The 12,672-nt window shown below is 55.6% G+C and overlaps 1 protein-coding gene and 1 pseudogene across 1 annotated transcript; one reads left to right on the top strand and one right to left on the bottom strand.

The window, feature by feature from the left end:
* Positions 1-467: 467 nt before the first annotated feature.
* Positions 468-4,646, bottom strand: LOC134055784 (atherin-like). The gene is made up of 4 exons (XM_062512245.1): positions 4,571-4,646; positions 2,550-2,648; positions 1,240-1,474; positions 468-711 (listed from the first exon to the last, which is right to left on the bottom strand). Exons 1-4 carry the CDS (start codon positions 4,644-4,646, stop codon positions 468-470), a joined length of 654 nt encoding a protein of 217 aa, XP_062368229.1.
* A 4,016-nt stretch (positions 4,647-8,662) lies between these two features.
* LOC134055783 (H-2 class II histocompatibility antigen, I-E beta chain-like) lies at positions 8,663-9,365 on the top strand (annotated as a pseudogene).
* Positions 9,366-12,672: the final 3,307 nt, after the last annotated feature.

The raw sequence follows: 12,672 nt of genomic DNA, 5'->3' as shown, positions 1-12,672 counted from the left end.
ATTTCTTGTTGAGCAGTGCATGGGACAATATTTTGTGCTAGATTCTTCTCTGGGCTTTGAGGTGAATCTCAGTAATAGTGGTGATTTTCATGTTCGGATGTACTTTTTATAGATAGTAAGGAAAAGGGAAGAGGTAACAAGGAATATTAATTGCTCAAAATGTGAGTGGTCAACCACACTAAAAACGAAGTCTAAACTGAAGAATTTTTTTATTTTTTTTCCCCAACAGGAGGGGTAAAACATGCAGTGCTAAAAATATTCTTTGAAGAGATTCAGCCGGCACCCAGCTGTATGAAAATCAAAACAGCAAAGGATGAGACAGGGCATGGGAAGAATCTTCAGCCCTTCCTGTTGAAGGTACAACAGTATGAAAACTGCCTCTGGATGTTACCCAGAGGTAACACGTGTTATTGGCGGAGAAGAGCTGTTGGTAGCCCAAGTCCTGAGTGGCTGGCCCAGTTTCATTCCTAGCTGGACCAGGGCGGCCGGCTCGGCAGGGGTGGAGGTGGGGGGATCTCGGGGGGCTTCCGCTTCATAGCTGGGCTGGGGGGCCGTGGGGGAGGCACGGAGGGCTGGTGTTCTGCCTTCCTGGGTGACTGCTGCCGCTGAGGCCATGTCTGAGAGCTGTCAAACCGGACGGTCCTTGGGCTCCCTGGGGGCGACGGAGAGTGGCGCCTTCTTGGCCAGGGTGCTGGAGCTGCAGCAGGGCGACTGAGGAGAGAGGAGTGTCTGAGGCCCCAGCTGCCGGTGGCACACAGGGACCCTCGTGCACAGCAGGGCCCAGAGCTGGCAAGGCTCCCCAGCACGGCTGGAGCTGCTGGCACACCTTGGCCCAGCTGGACAGCTGCCCCTCAAGGCCCTGCCGAGCAGGGGATGGCTCTGGGCAGGGTCCCTGGCCAGGAGCGGGCCCCAGAGCGCGTCTGCCTTTCAAGGGCAATCTGCTCCCTGCTCTTTCTCCTCCCCACCTTGCTCTGCCTCTGCCCGCTGCTCCTGGGGCTGCTCTTGCCCACGCAGCCTCAGTGGCAGCCAGCACTGCCTGCAGCCCCAGCGGGCTCCAAAGGACAAGGCCCAGCAATTAAGAGGCCAATTAAAGCACTGGGCAGCAGCACAACCCTCAGCAGAGTTATGTGCACAACCACTGACCATCCACAACTCCACAGCAGCCTCACTGCGAGTGTTTCCTGACCACCAAAAGCCTTTGAAGTAGCTGGAGCGTAGAGGCCAACAGCAACAACTTACTGTTTTCTTCCCTTCCACCACCGGAACCCGACATAGCACAGGACCATGGCAAGTGGCACAGTGAACAGTGTCACTACTGTGCCTATCATGCAGGTCCTGCGCACATCCTGGGGGCAGAAAACTCTTGGGGTGCTCGGTGGATTCTCAGCATCTGCATCTGACTTGCCAAGTGCTTCTGTGGGAGCAATGGGGAGCGTGAGCCCGTGCTGTGCTCCACTGCTGAGCTGGCAGCTCGCTGGATACGGCCAGGACATTCTCTGTTTTCCCCAGAGATGGGGCCTGCAGGCACCTTGCCATCCCTTGGCACAGGCTGTGCCACCCAACACAGCCCAGAAGGCCGGGAGGAGGAGAGCCCGGGGCCAGTGCAGCTGCTTGGGCAGTCACTCCTTCCAGGGACCCGGGCCAAAGCCATCCCTGAGCAGCCACTGCCAGCCCCGACCCTCCCTGCCCCGTGACAGCTCCCCCAGCCCAAGGGGACAGAGTCAGGCCCTGTCAGGACCCAGGGCAGCCCCTGCCCAGTCAGGAGCCAGGGCTGGCTGTGGCCCTGGGCCCGTGGCAGGGCTCCCACTCGGGGCTGCTCCTGTACCTTGGGCCTCTGGGCACTCAGGGCAGCTCCAGGAGCAGCTGCAGAGGGAGGGACCTTGGTGCACGAGTCCCGTTTCCCAGGGGCTGGGAACGAGCTCCAGAGGCCTCGAAGCCGAGGCGCCTCCAGCTTTGGCTGCTCCCAGGCTGTGCAAGGACAGGCCCTGGGGGAAGAGCTGCTGCCACACAGCCCTGCCGAGGGCTGAGCCTGGCACAGCAATTACCTCCTGTGCCTGTGCCCGTGCCTGGCATTTCCTCCATTCCTTCTTCAGACCATGGCCCAGAGCCATTGCTTCCTCTAGGATATGACAGCATCTGCACAGTGTTTTGCTCTATTACGTGAAAAAGGAAAAGGCATAAATGGATCAGATGGAGCTATTCACCATTTGAGGAGGTGACATGTTCAGGAGTCAATGCTTGTTTAAGTCATGGATAAGGATGGGGTAAAGTCCCATGTTAAAGGGGTTGTGACAGGGCTCTCTCTTATCCAAATCACCACCCCTCGTGATCTACCCAGAGATCAGGAAATTGCAGTGGATCTCAGGGTGTGCATGGCCCATGCTGCAGTTTCGGCCCCCTGTCAGCTGATGCCAAATGCCTTCCTGCAGAGCCTGGGGAGAAGCCGCAGCCAGCCCAGGCTGGGAAACAGCCCTGCAGGGTGTGACAGCAGCAGCAGGGCAGTAAGGCTGCTATGAGTTTCAGGAGAAGGCTGAGGGAAATGCACCCACCACGGCGTCTCTCCAGATCACTCAGCATCTTGTCCAAAAGTTCAGATGCCTCCAGAGATTTCTTGTCTCCTTTGGCTTGGTTCTTCTTGCTAGGAGGACCTTAATGGAAAGAAGTTCCATTTCTCCTTCAGGCTGCAGTGGCAGTGAGTGCAGTGAGTGCTCCAAGGCACTCCCCCAGCTCTGCCTTCCACTCAGGAGCAGGGGCAGAGGGAGCACGTGCCTGCAGTGCCCCACACTGGGATGGATGGAGCCCCATGTGAGGCTGTCATGGGAGAAAGGACTGCCTGGAACTGCCAGCATCTCTGATCCCGGCCCCAGCCAGGGCCAGGGCTTGGCAGCAGCAGTGGGAGCAGCTCAGGCTGCCTGGGGCCAGCAAAAGGAGCTGCACAAGGCACAACCCCGGGACACAGCCCTGGGCCCTTCCCTTCCCTCTCTGCTCTTCTCCATGGCTGCATAGAGCACATGGAATGAGAAACTGGCATTACTAACGAGAATAAGTTTGACAAGCTGAATGCTCCTGCCTCCCACTGACAGCAATGCCGTGGGATCAGTCAGGGCTGCAGAAGGAGCAGGGCAAGGTTTCCCAAATCCCTCAACCGTGAGATTATGTAAAGGGAACCATCACAGGAGTGAGCTCTTGCCATGCCGAGAATGATTTTTGAGTCAGGAAGTGCTCTGAGAACTTGCCTCCATACGGGGACTCCATACGGCTGCTTTCCACTTCCGGTTCATCCCCACAATGCGACAGAAACCGTCAGTGAAAAGAGCATAGCGAGTTTCGTCTGCTGGCAGTTGGTTGTATGGCGGGGCTTCATCAGCCCGGGTCACTTGTTCTTGCTCCTCTTCATTGGCAAGACCAAAATTTTCACCTTCTGGCCACTTTGTAATTGTTTCCAAAATCCCAGGGTGATTAGGGTTTCCGATACAGGCGCGCTGTGTGATGAGGGTGATCCACTTGCTCCATGTGGCATCGGTGGCGTGGTGGGTAGAGGGGACCTTCCCTTTAAACATCCACCCCAGCACTGGTAGTCGGGGTGCCAGGAGGAGCTGTGCTTCTGTGCCAATCACCTCTGAGGCAGCTTGAACTCCTTCATAAGCAGCCAAGATCTCCTTCTCTGTTGGGGTGTAGTTGGCTTCAGACCCTCTGTAACTTCGACTCCAGAATCCCAGGGGTCGGCCTCGGGTCTCACCAGGTACCTTCTGCCAAAGGCTCCAGGATAAGCCCTTGTTCCCGGCTGCAGAGTAGAGCACATTCTTCACCTCTGGTCCCGTCCTGACTGGGCCGAGGACTACAGCATGAGCGATCTCCTGCTTGATCTGGGCAAAGGCTTGCTGCTGCTCAGGGCCCCAGTGGAATTCATTCTTCTTCCGGGTGACCAGGTAGAGAGGGCTCACGATCTGGCTGTACTCAGCAATGTGCATTCTCCAAAAGCCTATGGCACCTAGGAAAGCTTGTGTTTCCTTCTTGTTGGCTGGTGGAGACATCGCGGTGATCTTATTGATGACCTCAGTGGGGATTTGGCGCCGCCTGTCTTGCCACTTTACTCCCAGGAACTGGAGCTCTCGGGCAGGACCTTTGACTTTGCTCCTCTTGATGGCAAAACCGGCTCCCAGCAGAATCTGGATGATCTTCTCTCCTTTCTCAAATACTTCCATTGCCGTGTTTCCCCACACAATGATGTCATCGATGTATTGCAGATGTTCTGGAGCTTCACCCTTTTCCAGTGCAGCCTGGATCAGTCCATGGCAGATGGTGGGGCTGTGTTTCCACCCCTGGGGCAGTCGGTTCCAGGTGTACTGCACGCCCCTCCAGGTGAAAGCAAACTGAGGCCTGCACTCTTCTGCCAGAGGAATGGAGAAAAATGCATTGGCAATGTCAATGGTGGCGTACCACTTTGCTGCCTTGGACTCCAGCTCGTACTGGAGTTCCAGCATGTCCGGCACGGCAGTGCTCAGCGGTGGAGTCACTTCATTCAATGCACGATAGTCCACAGTCAATCTCCATTCTCCGTCAGACTTACGCACAGGACAGATGAGGCTGTTGAAGGGTGAGTGGGTTTTGTTGACCACTCCTTGGCCCTCCAGCTCACGGATCATCTTGTGGATGGGGATCACGGCATCTCGATTTGTCCTGTACTGCCGGTGGTGCACTATGGAGGTGGCAATTGGCACTTGCTGCTCCTTCACCTTCAGGAGTCCCACTACAGATGGGTTCTCTGACAGTCCAAGCAAGGTGTTCAATTGCTTAATGTTTTCTGCCTCTACAGCAGCTATTCCAAAAGCCCACCTGAGTCCCTTTGGGTCTTTGTAATAGCCATTCCTGAGGAAGTCTATGCCTAGAATACACGGTGCCTCTGGGCCAGTCACAATTGGATGTTTCTGCCACTCCTTCCCAGTCAGGCTCACTTCAGCCTCTAGCAAAGTCAATTCCTGTGATCCCCCCGTCACCCCAGCAATAGAAACAGGCTCTTCCCCCACATGTTCTGATGGCATTAGGGTGCACTGTGAAAAAGTATCAACCAATGCCCTATGTTTTTGTGGCTCTGATGTGCCAGGCCATTGGATCCACACCGTCCAAAAGACCCGGTTTTCCCGTGCCTCTCCCTGGCTAGAGGCAGGGCCCCTCTAGCACTGGTTATTATTTCCTTCCTGGGCATACATACTGGAGGTTCCCTCAAGGGGATCTGACAAATCATCCTCCCTTTTGTAATACCCTGCATCTTGGTTATGGGAAGTTGAGGCTACCTTCACTTCAGTGGAGCTCCTTTGGTTAGTGTTTCCCTCCCTGAGTTGACGCACCCGTGCTGCCAGGGCAGAAGTGGGTTTCCCATCCCACCTTCTCATGTCTTCCCCATGGTCACGCAGAAAGAACCACAGGTCAGCTCGTGGGGTGTACCCTCTATCCCTAGCTGGGGGGCGTGGGGCTCTAACTCTGGCATCTGTGACTCGCACTGGTGCTGTACTGACCTTCTTCATCTCCTCCCTCATCTCTCTCATCTCCTCTTTGAGTTCCCTAATCACAGCAGAGACCTGAGCCTGCATTGGGCCGTTCATTATACTCTCAAAATTCCTGAGCCTATTGGCAACAGAACCCACTGTCTCGTGGTTGGTGTCAGCATTAATGGCTGCAATGAATGTGGTGTATTGAGGTGGCCCCAGGTGTGCCAGATTCCACAACATCTGCCCTGTGTAGCTGACCTTGTCGGGGTCATTGTCATGTTGTCCACCCCTCCCAAAGAATATCTCCAGTACTGCCAATTCTCTCAGCTGTTGGATCCCCTCCTCAGCGGTCTTCCAGCGCATTCTATGGTGGTGCTCCTGCATTCTCTCTCTATGGACAAACCTCTCTCTTACACTCATTAAAAGCCGCTCCCAGAGGGAGAGGGGGCCTGGTTCTGGGGCAGGATCCCTATTCCTTGGGGGACGTATCAGGGTTGTCATCCAAGTCAATCTCCCCTCATCTCGGAATGTTAAATAGAACAGGTTTACAAGGCCTATTAGTAATGTCAGCCACTGTATGACATCATTACTGCTTAGAAGAGATTTGAACCCCTCAAAAGCTGGTGGAGCAGACCCAAAAAACTGTGTAAGGGGTTGGGACAAAATTTTCCCTGGTGTCATATCCTCACAGTATGTACCATTATTAAAGTAACCCCAAAAACATACAGTTAGAGTGTGATAGCTCTGAATCCATGTGCCCACCTTCCAGAGGAAGTTAAAAATCCATGAATTTCTCACGTTACCAGCCCACAAAAGGAACTGGATAATAGTTACAGCAGCCTGAGTTATAGGACCCATGTTCAAGTAAGGGATTGCAAATGGGAGAGATAAAGCTGTGGCCACATGGAGCCCAAACCACGGTAAGCTGGACAACATGATGCCACCTAACACAAAACTGAGGTAACTCAAGAATTGTTATTCCTTTTTCACCCTTTTCTCTCAATGCCCTCGGGCCCCACGTTGGGCGGCCAAAATCTGTCTTGGTTTGAAAGACAGGTGTTTGCTAAGGAAAGCAGAAGCTTCCCTTTGGACTGAAAAAAACGTGATTCTTCCGATTATTATAATTTTGGAATTAAGAGAGCTCTCAGGCAAAGATATGGGGGTAGGAATAACAGTTCATTACTAGTGTATCTAAGATGACAAACAAGAACAACAGCAGCTATGAAATTACCCACAAACAGAGCAGTAACTCAGTCCCAGTGTTTTTCTGGCTGCAGGCACCTTTTCCCTGAGCTGCAGTTCCCGGTGCTGGGGGCGGGCGGCTCCCGCAGAGCCGCAGGAGGGCTGGGCGTGATGGCAGAGCTGTCCCAGGGGGAGAGAGAGATGGAGAGAGCCCTTGGCTCACGGTGTCGGTCCCGGTGATCAGCAGAATGCTGGATGGTGGTAGCTCACAGCGAGAAGACAGCCGGGCAGGGTCCGATAGTGGTTTCCCAACGCTGGGATGGCGGAGATGGAGGAGAGGCGGCGATCGTTCTTCTCGTCCAAACTCCGCGGGGGAAATGGGCCGAGGCCCAGCCTTCCGCTTCCTCTTCTGGCTGTTTGAATCTCGTGGGGCTTTCTCTCTTCCCTCCCGTCCCCTCCCCCTTGTCACCAGGGCCCAGTCAACAGGTATCTTAGCATGACAATGGGGAAAATTCCACAGAGGGAAAAAAAAAGGGAGAGAACTAACCCTCAACACACGGTCATTGCATGGTCATGGTCATCTCATGGTCACTATCATGTCACAGTCTTGATCCTCTAATGGTCATGTTGTGGTTACCTCAGGGTCGTGGCCATCTCATGGTCATCTCAGAATCACCTCCTGGTCACAATAGTCTCACGGCCATGGTTCTGTTATGGTCACCGTCATCTCTTGGTCACAGTCACCTCAAACTCCTGGTGTTCCCATTGTTATGGTCGTCTCATGGTCATTATTGTATCATGGCCATGCTGATCCCTTGTTCTTGTCATAGTCTTTATGAGCCCATGGCCATCATTAACTCATGGTCACCTCATGGTCACCATATGACCTTGATCACCACACGGCTCTGTCATGGTCATGAAATGCTCAGAGTCATGAAATAGTCATGGTCATCTCGTGGTCAGGTCAGGGCCACAGTCATGTCATGGTCATTTCCTGAGCATCACCATCTCATGCTCATGGTCATCTCCTGATCACAGTCATCTCATGCTCGTGGGCAACTTCCTCTCATGGTCACGATCTCATGCTCATGGTTGTGTCATGGTCATCTGGTGGTCACAGTCCTCTCATGGTCATGATCATCTCATGAGCATGGTCACAGCAATGGTCATCAAATGGTCAGGCTCATCTCATGATCGCCTCGTGGTCAACTCATGGCCATAGTCACATGATGGTCATGTCAGGGTCATAGCTGAGTCATCCTCATGGCCATCCCATGGTCATGGTCATGCCCATCTTATGGTCATGCATAGCAATGAGGAAGACAGACAGACAGACGTGCCTGCTTGCTCTGAAGAAGATCGTTTATTATAACCAACCAAGCCTTTATATACTCCAAACTTAACCCAGACTTTACTGAAACAAGCACTCATTGGCTGCCTGTCACTGTGGTGTCGCTGTTGAGGTGTCCCTTTACCCAGCCAGCTCTCTGGTCATGTGGTGTCCACGCATCTCCCCAGCCAATCCCTGCCTCACACACGAGGTGACCACCAACCCATTCTCCGGCCATCTGACCCACAGCTGAACCCTTCCCAGAGTGCCCGCAACCGCAGGGAGCGCAGGGCTGGATTTGGCCACCAGACACTTGGTAACCCTCCTGAGATCCTCAGTGCACTGAGCTCCCACAGGAGTGTGGGGACCACTTGGAGATGACCTGCATGCCTTGTGAATTGGATGTTCTTCAACCTCTAGCTTGAGGCAGGATCTCTCCCGGTCCTCCTCTCAACTCCTGGGCCTCTCCTCAGCCAATCAGAGAAGGCACTAAAATAATTGAGCCAATTAGAGCGCGCAGCACTGATGACTCCTCATGGTCCAGGCAGTGCCACAGCGCCCAGAGCTCCTCACCTGGACTCCACCCGTGCCCTGCCCCCAGCACCCCCCGCCAGGGGAATTTGGGGAGGGAGGAGGTGTCAGAACCTGCCCGGTGCTGGCCATGGGGCGTGTGGCCACAGCTGGGGCCATACTGGTGGCACTGGGAGCCCCAGGGCTGGAGGCGCAGAGCTCTGGTGAGCGGGAGGGGCAGGAAGGGAAGTGGAGGGGATGCTGGGGAGACAAAGGGAAATGGGGCGGGAGGGATGGTGCTAGGGGAAGGGAACTGGGAAGTGTTGGGAAAGGGGGAGAAAAATGCAGAGAAAGGTGGAAAAGAGGAACTGGGACCCCGGCAAGAAGGGTCCCATGGTGGCCATGGGGCACTGGGGGTGAGGAGTTGGGTTTGCCCTGGAGCTCTTGGCTCCTGTGGGCTGCTGGGGGGGCATCCCGGGGCCTGTGTCCTGCACACACAGGGCTGTTTCAGGGGATGGTTAAGTCCGAGTGCTACTCCATTAGCGACACCAACCGAGTGAGGTTCGTGGAGAGGAACATCTCCAAGCAGGAGCAGTTCCTGCACTTCAGCAGCCATGTGGGGGTGTACGTGGGGACACCTCCTTTGGGACAGGCTTGCCAGGTACTGCAACAGGGACCCGGAATGGATGGAGTACAGACGGGCTGCAGTGCACAGGCACTGCCGGCACAACTAGGAGCTGCCCAGACCGTTCCTCGTGGAGCGCAGAGGTGAGCGTGGGGCAGAGCGTGTCCCCTCAGGCCCTGCTCTGGGAATGACCCTGGAGCCCCTCAAAACCTCCCTGGGAATCACCTGAGACACGTCAGCCCTTCTTGTGCCCATCCCCGGGGCCTCCTGTACCCTCACCCCAAGGAACTCCTGTGGCTCTCCCAGTGCATCCCAGTCCATCCCACTGTCTTCACCGTCCCTCCCAGTGTCACAAGACTCCCTCCCAATTCCTCTCAGTCCACAGCCATTCCATTCCCAACCCACTCCCCGACCTCCACCCTCTCTCCAAGTGTCCTTCCAGTGCTCATCCAAATCTCTCCCATCTATCCCGGTGACCCACCAGTCCCTCCCAGTCCATTCCAAGTCCTTTTCAGTCCAATCCCTAACCTATTCCCTCTCTCCTATTGTCCCAATGCACTCCGTTCACTCACGGTGTTCCCCCATTCTCTCCAGTTTCATTCCTAGTCTCTCTCAGTACCACACCAGCCCTCCCCATCTCTCCCAGTTCACCCCAGTTGGTCCCAGTGTGTCCTCACTCTCTCCCAGAGCTCCTCACTGTATCCATCTCACTGTAACACTCAAGCTCCTAGCGTGGCCCCAGCTCCCCACTCTGCTCCGTGATGGATTCCTACCCTGTTGAGATCCAGCTGAGGTGGTTCCAGGGCCAGAAGGAGCTCTCGGGGCATGTGGTGGCCACTGACCTGGTCCCCAAGCGGGACTAGACCCACCAGCTCCTGGTGCTGCTGTAATCCCCTCCCCATTGCAGGGTCACCTTCAGCTGCCAGGCGGAGTACATCAGCCTGGAACACCCCGAGCTGGCACTGGGGTACAGCCCACACCCCACAGTGCAGGGGGACGGGGGAGACACTGCGGGGGCTGGGAGGGGGATTGGGGTCTGTCGGGAGTGACTCGGAGAGTGTCTGAGTCAGTCAGGAGGGGATGAAAGAAGTCTGGGGATGGAAAAGATGTGCTTGAAATGAGGTTGGTTGTGTTGGGAAGAGACTGGAAGGGCTCTTGGTGAGCCCAGGAGAGGCTGGGAAGGGACTGGGAGAGGGCTTGAGGGTCCTGGGGCAGTGGGGGGCAAATGGTAGGGAGGGACAGGATCCAGAGAGGGACAGGAGGGGCTTTGGTGGGTCCTGAGGAGGAGGGGAAGAGATTGGGAGGAGATTTATGGGAGTACTGGGTGGGCTGGGGGTGAATGGGAGGGTGCTTGGAGTGGCTTGCAATGTCTGTGAGAGGTTTTGGAGGGTCCTGACCCCTGTGGACTCCCAGAAATGCTGCCAGAAACCCCCCTGCAGCAAGGTCCTGAGGGGGATGGGGAGCTCGGTGTTAGGATTAGTCTTCCTGGAACTGGAGCTCACTTCTACCTGCACAAGAAGGTGAGGGGAGGTCCCAGGGATCATACGCAGCTTCCCCCAGAGCGTGTGTGCTCCCCTGAGGCTCCCAGCCAGGTGTCACCCCCTTTTCTCTGCCCTCAGAGCTCCTGACCCAGCAGCGGCTGCAGCTCCTCCCCATGGCCTTGGGCCCAGCCAGGACCCCCCCGCTCTGTCCCCACTCTGATTTTGGGAGTGTGGTGTGTCCCTACCCAGTCTTGCTGTAACTCTGCCCCAGCCCAGCTGCTCCCAGTGTTCCAAACAGAGTTTCCCAGTTGGACCCAGCTCTGTTTAGTGGGGGGCATTGAGGAGGGACCTGGGGGGACCCCGCGGGGGGATCGTGATTGGGCGGGGAGGGCGGGGTCCAGGTGGGGAACACTGGGTGCTGCGGGTCTGCCCGGCAGCCGCTGAGTCATCAGACCTGCTCTCCCTGATTGCTGCATCTTCTCCATCGCATTCTCTGATTGGCTGAGAAGAGTCCCGGGAGTTGAGAGAATGAACAGGAGATATCGCGCCCCGAGCACCTGCACAGAACGACAGACCCAGCTTGGGCACAGGGAGGGAATTTATTACCAACCAAATCACAGCAGCACAAGGAGAAGGGAAAGCAAAGTCTCCAACACCTTCCCCTGACCCAACAGGAATTACCAGGGCTCTGCACAACGGGGCTCACTGGGGATCATCCAACACCGATCCTCCCATGGGGGATGGAGCTGCAGCAGAGCACGAAGCTCTTCCCGCACTCAGGCCACTCCCAGGGCTTCCCTTGGTGCTGCCTCCATTTGTATTGGGTCAAGTGAGAGCTCCTGGAGAAGCACATCCCACACTCAGGACACTCGTAGGGCTTTTCCCCAGTGTGGATGCGCTGGTGGACAGTGAGGTGGCTGTTTCGCTTGAAGCCCTTCCCACAGTCAGGGCAGCAGAAGGGCCTCTCATCTGTGTGAATCCTCTCATGTCTGAGGAGACAAGAGGTGGACTGAAACATTTTCCCACACTCAGGACACTCATAGGGCTTCTCCCTAGTGTGGATGCCCTGGTGGACAGTGACACCGTGTTTCTTCCCTTCTCCTCTTGCCCCAGGCACCCACGGCCGGCTCCTTCTTCCCCACAAACCCACAGCATCCCACTGGAGGGGCAGGGATGGAGCTGGGCCAGGTCGGGCTGGGGCAGCGCTGGGCTCTCGGCCGCTCCCGCCCGCACTCGGTCCCCACTGCAGCCGCTCCTGCCAGGACAGCGCGGGAGGGCCCGGCCTTGGCGCTCCCCACCCATGACTGCATTCCAGGGACAGAGCTCCAGAGCCAGGCTAGGAGAGATTCAGGACAAACTCCCTGGCCTGAGGGACAAAATGTGTTTATGGATGGCTCTTCAAGGGCTGGAGAAGGGACAAGAGCTCCAAAACACGCTCTGATTAAGGAAAGGGAATTAGACCAAGCCCAGGTTACCGCCCACATGGTCAGCTCAACCGGCAGAGCTGTGTGTGCCTGCAAGAGCCTGGGACTGAAATGCCCCCTGCAGGAAGGCTCAAATATCTCCTGGTGACAGCATGTCAGCCAACGGGCCGGCAAAAGCAATTCGGAATTCTTCAGCAATCACTGCATCTCTCCTTAAGGCATTTCCACAACAAATACTTCCAAGATAAGGGATTGGGGAAGCAACAGACTCACATGGGGAACTCATTTTACAGCAAAGACCCTTCAGTGGCTATGGCTGCTTTAGGAATACCACAGGGACCTCCACAAGCCCTGGCACCCCCAGAGCTCTGATCAGGTAGAAAGAATGAAGGGAGAAATAAAGAAACTCCTTTACAAGCTGCTGATAGAAACCAAGATGCCATGGGTATAGGCTTTTACCATTGGCTTGGGCAAGAATAAGAGCCAGAGCAGACACTCAATTCTCTCCCTTGTAACTGATGTTGGGAATTCCTTACCCTGCTAATTCCCCACCCACTAGCCGTGCAGATAAGGGATACATATTTCAAACAGTCTGTGACCACAATCCTGTCTCTTGCAAATCTCTCCCACA

Source organism: Cinclus cinclus, chromosome 35 (assembly GCF_963662255.1).
Source record: "Cinclus cinclus chromosome 35, bCinCin1.1, whole genome shotgun sequence".
Classification (NCBI taxonomy): domain Eukaryota; kingdom Metazoa; phylum Chordata; class Aves; order Passeriformes; family Cinclidae; genus Cinclus; species Cinclus cinclus.
Note: the sequence above shows the minus strand (reverse complement) of the source record. Positions and strands in the feature narration are given on the sequence as shown.